This window comes from Prionailurus viverrinus, chromosome E3 (assembly GCF_022837055.1).
Source record: "Prionailurus viverrinus isolate Anna chromosome E3, UM_Priviv_1.0, whole genome shotgun sequence".
Taxonomy (NCBI): domain Eukaryota; kingdom Metazoa; phylum Chordata; class Mammalia; order Carnivora; family Felidae; genus Prionailurus; species Prionailurus viverrinus.
In genome coordinates this window covers 5,951,529-5,965,380 of record NC_062576.1, presented here as the reverse complement: position 1 = coordinate 5,965,380, position 13,852 = coordinate 5,951,529, and the positions used below count along the sequence as shown (strand labels likewise).

Below are 13,852 nucleotides of genomic sequence, written 5' to 3'. Positions count from 1 at the left end.
AAGTCGGATGCCCAACCGACTGAGCCACCCAGGCACCCCTGTTATTCTTTTTCTAATTTCTGAACTGATACATTTAATTCATTAATTTTACATACAGGTGTCCCCATTTTGCACAGCAGTGCAGGACCACAAAAATGACCATGCAAGTTAAAACTATTGAAAGCCATCTTAATCATCAGCAGGGAAAATATGATTGTGCCATGACCTTGAAAAACGTTTGTCAAGGAGCACCTGAGTGACTCAGTTGAGTGTCTGACTCTTGATTTTAGCTCAGGTCATGATTCCAGGGTTGTTGGGATCAAGCCCTGTGTTGGGCTTCATGCTGAACAAGGTTCCTATTTAAGTCCTCTCTCTCCCTCTGCCCCTCTCCTTTGCTTGTGCACGTGGTCTCTCGCTCTTTCTCTCTAAAAAAAAAAGGGGGAAAAAAAGAAAACAAAATTGTCAAAATCCTCAAAATTCTCTTATTCTCAGTTACAAATGTATAGGGAAGTGGAAAAAAGAGTTAAACTAGTATTTGTGTTGTACACATTAAAGTATTAGAAACACAATGGAAGCATTTTTATTGTAAAAAACTTGGGTGGTCTCAATGGCACTTGTCTCCTTCCCCTGTAACTCAAGATACAGAGTAGACCTCTTCTCTAAGCTTTTATGGATTGTCCTGCTCCTTCCTAACCCTGCATCAACTTCCAATATTTTATCCTTTGTGACTTCAATGTGACTAGATACCCTCTAGAGTTCTTTTAACGTGCAGTTTTCTGCTGGCATTGCTTTCTCTGAAACCTCTTCATTTTATTTTTCGTCACAGTCACTTTGCTCGGTTATGTTGTAAGTTCAGGCTTCACCCAGTTCTTGTGGCTGCACGTCCAGGGTCTCTCCAAGGGCCACGGTATCCACATGCCCATAGGCAGCTACTTCTCGAACTCCATTTACTTTGTTGTTACTGTTTTTCATTTCTTTGCTGCACTTCCACTTTAAATTACCCATTTTTGTAACATGTCACATGGGTTTATCACCAGGGAAACAAGGAGGCAACACGTCTCCTGCACTTTGCTGCCCGAATGCCACACTGTCTTCATCTCTGTGACTTTAGAATGCATCCTGATAGCTAGAAGTAGACCTCAGATAGAACAAATCGACGCTCTTACTCAAGGGCATCTTGGCTGTTGTTGGACTTTTGCATTTACATATATTTTAGAATCAGCTTGTCAAGTTCCACGAAAAAACAATCTCCTGGAATTTGGACTACAGATTGACTCTGTAGATAGATTTAGGAAGGATTGACATCTTAGCAATACTGAATTTCTAATCCACGAATATGGCAGTTTTTAAAAATTTACTTTGGGCTTCTTTAATTTCTGTCACTGTTTTTTGTTTTTAATTGTAGAAGTCTTGCACACATTTTTATATATGCATTATTAGATATTTATGGTGTGTTTTGCTCTTTTAAATGGCTTTAAACTTTATTTTCTAATTGGTTCCATTGAGTTTTCAGTTTCAGTGATTATTTTTCATCAGTATTAAGTTCTATTTCATTTTTTTTGAAATCTGCAAATTAACTTTTGTCATATTTTTTATAACTGCTTTATTGAGATATAATTGACATAGAATACAGTCCATCCATTTATAGTGTGCACAGTTCAGTGGATTTTAGTATAGTCACAAAGTTTTAAATTATCACCATAGTTAACTTTAGAATATTTTCATCACCCCAAAAAGAAATCCTGTACCATTAGCAGTCAACTTCCCATTTACCCTCAACTCCAGCCATATGAAATGATTAATATATTTTATCTCTACAGATTTGGTTATATCGAACAGTTTCATGTAAATGGAATCCTACCATATGTCATCTTTTGAGACTACTTTCTTTCACTTAGTATAATTTCAAGATTCACATTGTAGCATGTTTGAGTACTTTCTATTTATGGATGGATGATATTATATAGATATACAATGTTTTGTTTATCCATTTATCAGTTGATGGACAGTTGGGTTGTTTCTACCTTAAACTATTAGAAATAATGCTACTATGAACATTTGTGTACAAATTTTGTGTGTATGTATTATCTTTTTCTTTCTCATTGGTGTACACTTAGTGCAATTCCTGGCTCATATTATGATAACTCTAAATTTAACTTTTCTTGAAGAGGTGCCAAGCTGCTTTTCAAAATTAATGCACCATTTTACATTCCCATAAGCAGTGTGTGAGAGTTCTGATTTCTCTACATCCCTGTCAACACTTACTGTCTTTTTGATGATAGCCGTCCTAGTGAGTGTGAAGTAATATCTCACTTGGGTTTTGATTTACATTTCCCTAGTGACTTATAATGTTGAGCATCTTTTCACATTCTTATTGGCTATTGCATATCTTCTTGGGAAATGTATCCAGATCCTTTGCCCATTTTTAATTGGGTTGTCTTTTTATTGATTTTGCAAATTAATTTTTTTTAAGTTTATTTGAGAGAGAGAGAGAGAGAGCATGCACGTTCACGCACGTGCAAGCAAGGAGGGAGCAGAGAGAGAGAGAGAGAGCGAGCGAGAGAGAGAGAGAGAATCCCAAGCAGACTCCTCAAGGTCATTGCGGGCCTTACCAATCATGAGATCATGACCTGAGCTGAAATCAAGAGCTGTATGCTTAACTGACTGAGCCACTCAGGCACCCTGGAAACTAACTTCTAATTTGGGTTTTGTTTTTATGTTTTGATTTCTTTTATTATCTATGCAGTAATTCCATTATTTCGAGTTCTTGAAGGTCTGGTTCTACTGCTGCTATTATTGTTTCTCTGGATTCTCATTCATGAAGGGTTCTCTCTAATAAGGGTTTTATTATTATCTTACTGTTCTTATGTTGGGGTAACACCTATGGAGGATGTAAAAGTTTTGTTGCCACTGAAAGTCACTGAAAATGAAAAGGAGAAATGCCTAGCAATGGTGGAACTTCTCTGATTAAAAGGTATTCAAAAAATATAGTTTGCTTCTTAGAAAATAAAAATAACTGATGTAATATGACTTACCATTTGATAAAACTCTTTTTTAAAATTTATTTTGAGAGAGATAGGGTGTGAATGTGGAAGGGGCAAAGAGGGAGAATTCCAAGCAGTCTCCACAGACAGCACAGAGCCCAACACGGGCTCAAACTCATGAAACTGTGAGATGATGACCTGAGCCGAAAACAAGAGTCAGACTCTTAAGCGACTGAGCCACCCAGGTGCCCTGACATTTGATAAAATTCTTGTAAAATATTTAGAATTCGCAAAGCACTAGAAATGCCCTTTTATTTTCTGTTTAATCCATATGAATAGGGGCACCTGGGTGGCTCAGTCAGTTGGGCATCCGGCTTTGGTTCAGGTCACGATCTCACAGTTCATGGGTTTGAGCCCCGTGTCGGGTTCTGTGCTGACAGCTCGGAGCCTGGAGCCTGCTTCAGATTCTGTGTCTCCCTCTCTCTCTGCCCCTCCCCCGCTAGTGTGTGCTCTTGCTTTCTCTCTTCAAAAATAAGCATTAAAAAAAAAATCCATATGAACAAAGGTATAGTGTAAGTTTTGCGGGGCAAAGGGAATCAGATTTTATGGAAAATATTTTAATGTAAATTTCCAAAATGTGTAAGTTATTGTAGCTATCTGAAACTTGAGAAATAATGGCAATTTTTAATTTTCTATAAATTTGCTGGATACACATCCTTCTCCTGAAAAAGTCCTATCCTGCTCATTTTCTCTTGAAAATGAAAGGCTCTTTATGAATATAGTCTCTTCTCCTCTTGTAGAGAATACTCAGAAAATGTGTCATTGTTTTTTTTTTTCAACTGTAATTGAAAGTAAAATATTTAAAAACATTTTTTTTAATGTTTTATTTTTTATTTTTTATTTTTTTTTCAACGTTTATTTATTTTTGGGACAGAGAGAGACAAAGCATGAACGGGGGAGGGGCAGAGAGAGAGGGAGACACAGAATCTGAAACAGGCTCCAGGCTCTGAGCCATCAGCCCAGAGCCTGACGCGGGGCTCGAACTCCTGGACCGCGAGATCGTGACCTGGCTGAAGTCGGACGCTTAATTGACTGTGCCACCCAGGCGCCCCTTTAATGTTTTATTTTTTAGAGAGACAGAGTATGAGTGGGGGAGAGGCAGAGAGTGTGAGGGAGACACTGAATCAAAAGCAGGCTCCAGGCTCTGACCTGTCAGCAGGGAGCCCAAAGCAAGCCTTGAACCCACGAACAGGGAGATCATGAACTGAGCTGAAATCGGTTGCTTAACCCACTGAGCCACCCAGGTGCCCCACAAGTAAAATATTAATCATTCAAGGGAAATACCAAATTTTAGTCATTTTTATGATAAATGCTCTAAACCACTTGAAGGTAACAATAAGAATTAGCATATATTTTCAAGTCTCTTTCAAATTCATTTTGCTAAAGTATCACCTTTTATTAGTTGTACCTTAACTGCAGGGGTGAGCAAACCAGAGCCAGAGGGCTAGCCAGCACCTATTTGTAAATATAATTTTATTGGAACCTGGCCAGGCCCACTTGTTCATGTATTGTCTGTGGCTACTTTCAGGCTACTATGGCAGAGTTGAGTGGCTACTATGGCCAACAGAGAAGTTTGGCCCACAAGAGGCCTAAACTATTTACAGCCTGGCCCTTCCCAGGAACCTTACCCTGAAGGTGGAAGAACTCTAATATCACACAGTTGTTTACGTGTGAAGACTGAGTGACTGTGTGAGCAATTTGATACCCTTTTTTCTTGAAAGGCAGTTCCTTACCACCTGCTAAGTGCTTGGGTTTAACATACATTAACAGCCACAGTAGTATGTGCTCAAGAGCACAACCGCTTTGCCTTGTTGGGAGGAACGAATAAAGGAGCTGAAGAGCTCTGTAGTCATGATTGGCAGGTAAATATATTTTAATCCATTGTGTTTAATTGTTAAATAATAAGTCACTTGAAGAATTCATTGTCAGAGTGTGTGTTTGTAGTATTTGTAGGGCACACATAAATCTTTATCTTAGGTACACACTTCAACCCAGAACAGTACTCATTTAAGAGAGGAAATTGAAATATGTATAAAACTTCCAGTTTTGTCCCTAAATCAAGCAATGTTTATTTTTAAAAACGTAGAAAATACTGAAAAAGTAGAAAATGAAAACAGAAATGGTCAGAAGAAAATGTTTTAGCAAAATATTTAAAAGAAAGTATGAATCAGTCATTTCATTTTGAAAGCATGGAAAAATAAAGTTTGTTCTCATTTATTTCTCAAGAAATAACAGGAGACTTTCTTTGGAGAGTTTACACTTTTGCTTTGAGGTCCTTATAGCTCACCATTACATAAATCTAGGCTGTATCTTGTTCTTGTTTAGTCAGCTATTACGTTTTGAATCATTTATTAATTTGTTTGGCCCAGTTTCTTAAATTGGGTACAAAACAGAAGATTTTATCTCCTCATCACTAAGGAACCTACAAAATCACAGGTGTTCTTTTGTTATTGATAGAATGCTTATAGGTCATACAATTTATTTTTTTTTTAGGTCATGCAATTTTTTAAAATATTATAATTTTGTATTGGCACTCAAAATCAGTCTTAGGTCTTAAAAATAAAAAAAAGTATCTGAAATATCTTTTTTTTTTTAATTTTTTTAATGTTTATTTTTGAGAGAGAAGAGAGTATGAATGGGGGAGGAGGGGAGAGAGAGAGAGAGACAGACAGACAGACAGACAGACAGACAGACAGAATTGGAGGCAGGCTCCAGGCTCTGTCAGCATGGAACCTGACATGGGGCTCGAACTCACTGATCTTGAGATCATGATCTGAGCTGAATGAAATCAGATGCTTAATCAACTGAGCCACCCAGGTGTCCCAAAGATGTGTTTTTTCTGACTTGCTGTATCTTAAGGCACTCGAGGTTATCCTGCTCGTTATAGTTTGGCAGATAAAAGGTTGTGTTAAATAGTGAACCATCACATAGTCTGAAACTGATTGAACTGATTCATGAGTCTGCATTTTGTATTTTTTTTTTAAGTTTATTTATTTTGAGAGAGAGACAGTGTGAGTGGGGGAAGGGCAGACAGAGAGGGAGAGAAAGAGAATCCCAAGCAGGCTCTGCAGCATCAGTGCAGAGCCCGATGTGGGACTCGAACCCACCATCTGTGAGGAGATGACTGGACATGAAACCAAGAGTCGAACACTTAACCACCTGAGCCACCCAGGCGACCCTGCATTTTGTGTTTTCATTGGATATTATGAAGATTTTCTGTTTTGTGCTTACAAGTATTTATAACATGACCTTTATTAATTTTTATTGTTTATTTTCAGTTTGGGATTTGAAAAAAGATTGTCCTGGAATTGTACATGTAACAAATGCCTTTGGACTTTGCAAGTGACTCTTGTCCATTCAATTTTCAAGTAGAAAACATTCACTCAACACGTCCTTGTCCTTTTGGGAGCAAGAAAGATCTAAGCTATAGTAACTGTAGAGAAAGATAGGCTTATGATTTATAAATGAATAATTTATAAAGTCTACATATGCACCTGCCATTTAACTTTTTTTAAGTTTTTTTTAATGTTTATTTATTCTTAGAGCACAAGCAAAGGAGGGAGAGAGAGAGGGAGACACAGAATCTGAAGCAGGCTCCAGGCTCTGAGCTGTCAGCATGAACTGCGAGATCATGACCTGAGGCGAAGTTGGACGCTTAACTGACTGAGCCACCCAGGCGCCCCTGCACCTGCCATTTAAGTCCCCATATCAGAGGAATATTGGCATATGTATAAATTCCTAAACTTTAAGAGGAGGTTCTGTATTGTAAATTGTACTAGCTTATAGAAATTGTTGTAAGAAAAGCATTCTTTTTCTTAGCTTTGATATAACTATGTGTGCAAACGAAGCACTATAATTAGTAAAAACTGGAGATGTAAAAGCTGAATCGTCAAACCAAGATTAGTCAGTTGAACATTTAGTGCTTTCTGATTGCATGGTGGGCACATCCTGAATATACATCTGAAACATCATTGCCTGTTTTTCATAACTTTATTATATTTGCCCGATCTGTTACATTTTTGAAGTATGTGAAGAGAAAATTATCTTGTTTAAACCAAATTTTCACAATTAGTCAAATTGGTCTTCTCCTTAAAGGATATTGTGTGTGCCATCAACTCAGGATGGAGAGAGTGTGGGAGTCCTCATTCTTACACTCTCAGCTATAGCCAGAGGAGAGCTGGTCAGGGGCCATTAGCAACTGCACAGGTCACAGTGAGGGGCAGTGGCTCAGGAGACCCAGAGGGCTTTGCTTCACCACCATCATCATTGTTGATAGGGCCTATTCACATTCTCTTAAAAATGCTGGAAGAGCTATCTTACTATGTTCATGACACCGTGCTAGGCCCAAAGTTATGTGTCAGAAACAAACTCACTAAGTTCTAATGTACAAATATAGGAGGGGAAGGGACTTTGAAGCATGCCAAGAAAAAGTGGCTCTAGCAACAGCAAAAGGGTGTGGCCTCTATGACAGGCTGAGGAAGGAGGATAGGTAAGTAAAAGGGCGAGGGATATGCCAAAGATAGGTGTAGTTCGAATCATGATATGAGCTGGACTTGACTTTCCAAGCACACTGTGATGCCGTGGTGGAAAACAACAGCCATGGTGGGTGATTGGGTAGACTCCTTGTTAGTACAAGTGGGGTTCTGACAGTTTTTGATCTTCAGCCACTTGGGAGTAAATGTTCTTCCTTAGGTACTCTTTTGCGTTCCAAATGACTTAACAAACTTATTAAAAGTAAGGATGCGAACAAGCACATGAGAAGTTACTGGATATCATTAGCTATTAGGGAAATGCAGGTCATAACCACAATGAGCACTTCATAACCAACAGACTAGCTATAATTTAAAAGACAGGGGTGCTGGGTGGCTCAGTCAGTTAAGCAGTTAAGCGTCTGACTTCAGCTCAGGTCATGATCTCATGGTCTGTGAGTTCGAGCCCTGCGTCAGGCTCTGTGCTGAGAGCTCAGAGCCTGGAGCCTGCTTTGGATTCTATGTCTCCCTCTATCTCTGCCCCTCTGCCCCCCAAATAAACATTAAAAAAAAACTTTGACAATAACAAGTGTTGGTAGAGCTGTAGAGAAATCGCAACCTCTGTACATTGCTGATGGGAATGTAAAAGGAAGCACCAGTGTTGGAAAAGAACCTGCCTCAGAATTTTAACAGAGTTATGGTATGAGCCAGCAGTTCCATTCCTTAGCTCTTTACATGCCCACATGAAATCTTAGCAGTGCTTTTCACAATAGCCCAAAGGTGGAAACAGCCCAAATGTCCAGCACCTAGGAATGGATAAACAAAATGTAGTATGTCTTTATAATGGGATATCACTTAGTCATTAAAAGGAATGAAATACTGATATGTGCTACAACATGGGTGAACCCTGAAAACATGCTAAGTGAAAGAAGCCAGATAAGGCCACATATGAGTACATGGTTTCATTGATATGAAATTTCCAGTCAGTAAATCTGTAAGAGAAGGCAGATGAGTGGTTGCTAGGGACTGGGGGAGAGATGGATGAGGAATGACTGCTGATGAGTGCAGGGTCTCCTTTTTGAGGGGCCAAATGTTTTACAGCTGGATAGTGGTGATGGTTGTACAACATTGTAAATATTCTAAACATTGCCACTGATAAATTTGTGTTATGTGTATTGTACCCCCCAAAACCAAAAAAGGTAAGTATGCCGATCTGAGAAGTTCCCAGCACAGGGCATCCTAATAAATCCCTACTATAAACAACATACTAGACATTGTATTAATTCAGGAGGCTAGTTGCACACGTTTCCCAGTCCCATAGAAAGTACAGGCAGCCCAGCAGCACTATCATGACCATCTAATCATGTACGACTTTATTCTCAACTTTTCAGCAGATATCTGAAAATCTGAATTAGGACCCCAGTTGGTCAGAAATATTTTAGACAGTTTGCTCTGTGCTGTGCAGCACGTCTCACACATGCTACCTCCTAACGTTGCAGTAACTTGTGAAGAGTTTTATTTGGCCCCGACTCAGTATGAATAGCACAGTAAATGAATTTTGCTGGCTCTAACAAGAGTTCAGAAATCAGGAGGCTCATGCGGTTCTCACAACAGTCCTCTGAGTTGGGGATGTTCTTCCCATTTTATGGACAAGTAAACAGAAGCTTAGTTTAAGTAACTTGTCAGCCTTCACACAACTAATTAGGAGGAGAGCTGGGGATGTGTTGATTGCATGGAGAGTGGAGTGCTTCCCCCAGACTCAGCATCAGCCTTAGGACCTCTCAGGTGCAGCACAGCTTTTAAAACCCTGTACTTAGGTCTGAATTTGTGATTTTGTATTCCTTAAGGAGGACCCCACGGAAGTTGGATTTCTACATAGGGAACAAATTACGAAAGTAGTCTTTGAAATCTGGAAGACTGGGCACATGACAGAAGGATTTGGATCCCCTGTTCATTGTTAAACCTAGTGGAAAGAAGAAACAGGAAACCAGAATTTGATTCAGTACAGGAAATGGCCTTGGGACATGTCCTATAAAACCTGCAAAGGAGCTGTGAAGATGTGCTCACAACAATGTGTCTAGAAGGACTCAGAGGTGGGGGAGGTGTCCTAACCGTCATTTAGCAGAGTCAGCTGGAGGGGAAGGCTGGTGAGGCAAGTATGTGAGAAGTAGATATACTCTAGGATGAGCTTAGAGATGTTTGTTGGTCAACCAAATGAGTATCTCATAAGGGTACTGGGCTTCTTTCAGCCTAATGTGAATCAGGTTTCTCGAGGCTCTCTTGAAACCATGGCTATCATTTACAACATTCATAAACTTGGCCCTACCTTTAAGATATCTACAACATAGTGAGGGACATTAAGAAAATATATACATACATACCTTTAATACAGGAGTGAGTGCGAGAGTAAGACATACAAAGGCTACAGGATTTCATGGGAAGAGATGATTACACCCGAGTGGGGTAAGTGGAGGGAAACTGAGTGTTGGGGAATGCTGAATATCATGATGGTCAGCATTGGAGGTAGAAAGGGTGGTGGTTTCTGGTTGGGGGAACAGTTGGGGGAGGGATATATTTCAGTTTGCCTGGAATTTAGGACTAATAGGATCATGGATGTAATGGGTACAAGTTGAAGTTGCAGCCTTGTTATTTTGAGTGCTGGCCTACAGATTGTGTTTGTGTCATTTCAAATTGAAATAAAAATTAGTATTAGTAAGGCTAAAGGATTTTGAGTTATTAAATGCTGACTAATACTTTAGGAACATGGGTTCAAAGATAAAATAAAAACTGCAAGATGACTAAAGAGCAAATTGAATGGCAAGCCCTTTACAACTCAGAACTGGACTCTTAAGAGTCCAGAATAAGTCTCCCCCTGTGACTCTTGAGTGAGGTGAAGCTGATATATAGATGACTCAGGTATTTATAACTCAGAGCCATGGCTGATGGTCAGCAGCTTCCATTTTTCTAACAGAATTTGTGACATACTAAGGTCTCTTTCCCATGTGCGTGCGGGTGTGTGATTAAGTATTTTAATCTTACCTCACTTTTATTTTCTCAATCCTGCCCAACTTCCCATTTCATGTTAATATTTTAAATAACTTATGAGTCCTCTAAGACGTTTAGAATTATACTTTCATTTTATAATGAGCATTTAAATATACTTCAAGTTTTTAAAAAATGTAATACCTACTGAAAAATGAACCTAATAAACACATTTTCTACCTTTATTATTTTAAAATGTTTGTTTTTACCTAATTAAATCTGCGGCTATATAAACTACTTTGTGCGCTGCTTTTTTAAATTTAGCACTCCACTTCTATTTCTTTGTGTTAATAAGTAATCGGTTTATTCATTGTTTTTGATGGCTGCCTACATTTCACTTTACATTTTCTTCTGTTGGTACCAAGGCAGAGTCCATGTGTAGGGACTCCGAGGGGGAGAATTGCCATATAAGGATGAGTACAGGGTTTCTTTTCTCTTGTGAAAAATTGCCCCTTAACTGGCAGGGGGAAGGAGGGGAGTCATTGCATGGTATGTTGAAAAGCACATTAAAAAAAGAAAGCACAGGGGCTCCTGCGTGGCTCAGTTGGTTAAGCATCCGACTTCAGCTCAGGTCATGATCTCACAGTCCCATGAATTCGAGCCCCGCGTCGGGCTCTGTGATGACAGCTCAGAGCCTGGAGCCTGCTTCAGATTCTGTGTCTTCCTCTCTCTCTGCCCCTCCCCTGCTCATGCTCTGTCTCTCTCTGTCTCAAAAATAAATAAAAACATTAAAAAAAAATGTTTTTAAAAGAAAGCGCGTAAAACCAAATATTCAGTAATCGAGGGATTATAGTAGTTTTTCTCCCCTCGTTTAAATCACAGTATAAATGAGCATTTACTATCTGGTAGCTTTGCTGCAGTCCCTGGGGAGAATACATAGAAGTCCCTGCTCTCTGGGAACTTACTTTCTAGTGGGTGGTAAACGAACATGCCTAATATGCCAGATAGTAACAAGGCGAGGTGCCGAGTGATGGAGGAAAAGGATGGAAAGGGGCCATTTTAGGGAGAGTGGTCAGGGACATGCAGTTGGGAGGGAGCACCACAGGCAGATGTCTGGAGAGACCATTCCAGTGGAGTCCAGCAAGTGCAAAATTCCTGAGGCCTTGTGAACTTGGTCACAGTGTGGAAGCCAGTCTGGTTGAGACTCAGTGAAGGATGGGAGAGTGGGAAGGGATGAGGCTACAGGTACAGCAGGTGCAAGGGTGGGGCCGGGTCACATAGGGGTGGGTGTTCATAAGAATGTTGCCTTTTAATCTGTGGTGGGGGTGGGGATCCTCTGCATGTTTTGAGCTCAGGTGTGACTTGGTTTGACTTAACATTTTAAAAGCTTCTTACTGGCTTCTGTGCAAAGAATAGAGTGTAGGAGGGTGGAAACAGGGAGACCGGTTGGGAGGCTGTTGTGCCAGCCCAGGTGAGAAAGAATGGTGGCTTGGACTGGGATTGAAGGTTGAGTGGGGTTTGCTGTGCACCGGATGACAAGTGTGGACAAGGGGGTATGGTGAGGCGGGGGTGGTGGTGGTCAGGGTTTGCTTTTAGATGTGTTGGATTTGGGATGCCTAGTAGGCAAGTGGAAATGTCAAGGCGGCAACTGGAAATGTGAGTCTGGAGTTCACTGTGTGAACGTGTAGTTCCATATCCCTGTGAACAAGTCGGGCCCTGTTTCGCTTGCCCAACCACATTGATGCTTAACACTCCATGCCCTGTGGCTTCCCTCAGTAGGAAACCAACAATTACTGAGGATCACAGCATGCCAGGTGCTTCGTTTCTGTCTTCTCCTTTGATTCTCACCAGGTCCTGTGAGGGGCTCTTTATTTACATGTCCATCTTACGGATGATATATGTAATGGATAATCCTGTTTGTATGCCTCCCTAGTTCCCTTCCTAAAACATTTTTTAGTTTGTTTCCAAAGTTCAGGTGCATGGAGCAGATACCACTGACCACTCCGTTTGGGAGGTAGGTCATGTGTGTATACGTACGCATGTGTGTTTGGATCTTGGTAGTTGGGGGTAGCTGATTTTCATGGGGTGCCTTGGGGAGTCAGCCCCACCACTTTGGTTTTACTTCCTGCATGACCCAAACACTATGAACTGAAATGGCTTTAAGCAACCAGGCCAGCCCTTACCCAAGTGATGCTGCCCAGCCCCCCAGTGGTAGCCTGTTCCATTTTCAGACAACACTAATAATTAAAGTGTTCTGGCTCATGTTGAGTAGACATTCCTTTCCCTGTAATTGACACACACTGGGCATCATCCTGTCCTTGGGTACCAAGTAGAGAAAATGTAATCCGTCTTCTACATGGTTTCTCATTGCATATCTGAGAGAGGATGCAGAGTAGTTGAGAGCACAGGCTTAAGATCAGACATGAGTTCACATTCCAGCTCTGCCACCTTTTAGTTCTTGTGTAAATGTGGGAAAACCCTTGAACCTCTTAAAGCCGTGGTTTCCTCCTCTGAACAGTGTGGGTAACAGCAGTACTCCCTTCTGGGTTGTGAGGACTAACTAGAAAAGGTCACCTCTGTACAGCAGTGAGCACAACTCTGGGCACAAGGGAAGAACTCAGTCAATACGTGTGAGCTGCTGTTACCTTTGAGGATCTTACAGTGTGTGCCGGTGTGCCATCTTGTCCTCTCAGGTAGAGAAGGTGAGAACAACATCAGAACTGCAAAAGCAGAGTTACTCTCTTCTCTGTGTTTCAGTTGTTCTTGTGGAGTAAGCAGTCTAATAAAGAGAGTGTATTTTGTGTAAACTCCCTTAAATTCTCATCATATTAAGACTACCCAATGTCTAACATCTTGGGGTGTGTGGTTTTAGATCAAAAGAATAAATCGCTTTCCATCTGAAAGTTGGGAACAGTAGCCTGTCTTACACTGTTTTTAAACTTGTTCAATTACAATTGGTTGCTTAAAACAATGAAAACCCTTACTTCTTCACTTAAATTTTTTGAAGTGTATTTATTTATATTGTGAGAGAGAGAGAGAGAGAGAGAGAGAGAGAGCATGCGATCAGGGGAGGGGCAGAGAGAGAGGGAGAGAAAGAATCCAGTCTCCATCCACACTGCCAGCACAGAGCCCGATGCGAGCTCAAACTCATGAACCGTGAGATTATGACCTGTGCCGAGATCAAGAGTCAGACGCTTAACCGACTGAGCCACCCAGGTGCACCAAAAATTCTTCACTTAAAATTTTTAAGATGGTTTTACTCAGTAATACTGAACTGAAATAGTACCTTAGTGCCTTCTTTACCTACATATTGTCCTTGTCTTCATGTGTTGGGGTCCTGTTTCAAATTTTTAAAGAACTTTTAAAACTTAAGATGTA

General features: G+C 40.4%; 1 protein-coding gene across 4 annotated transcripts in view; it reads left to right on the top strand.

Moving 5' to 3' along the window:
- Positions 1–13,852, top strand: part of BAIAP2L1 (BAR/IMD domain containing adaptor protein 2 like 1) — a 93,820-nt gene that overhangs the window by 37,170 nt on the left and 42,798 nt on the right. The window contains exon 1 of one of the 4 annotated variants that reach the window (XM_047839518.1): positions 8,031–9,955. The exons of the other annotated variants lie outside the window; for them this stretch is intronic. Coding sequence (XP_047695474.1) covers positions 9,937–9,955 — 19 coding nt within the window. The 5' untranslated portion in view covers positions 8,031–9,936. Of the gene's footprint in view, positions 1–8,030; positions 9,956–13,852 lie in introns of those variants that run through there. 4 annotated transcript variants of the gene reach the window in all.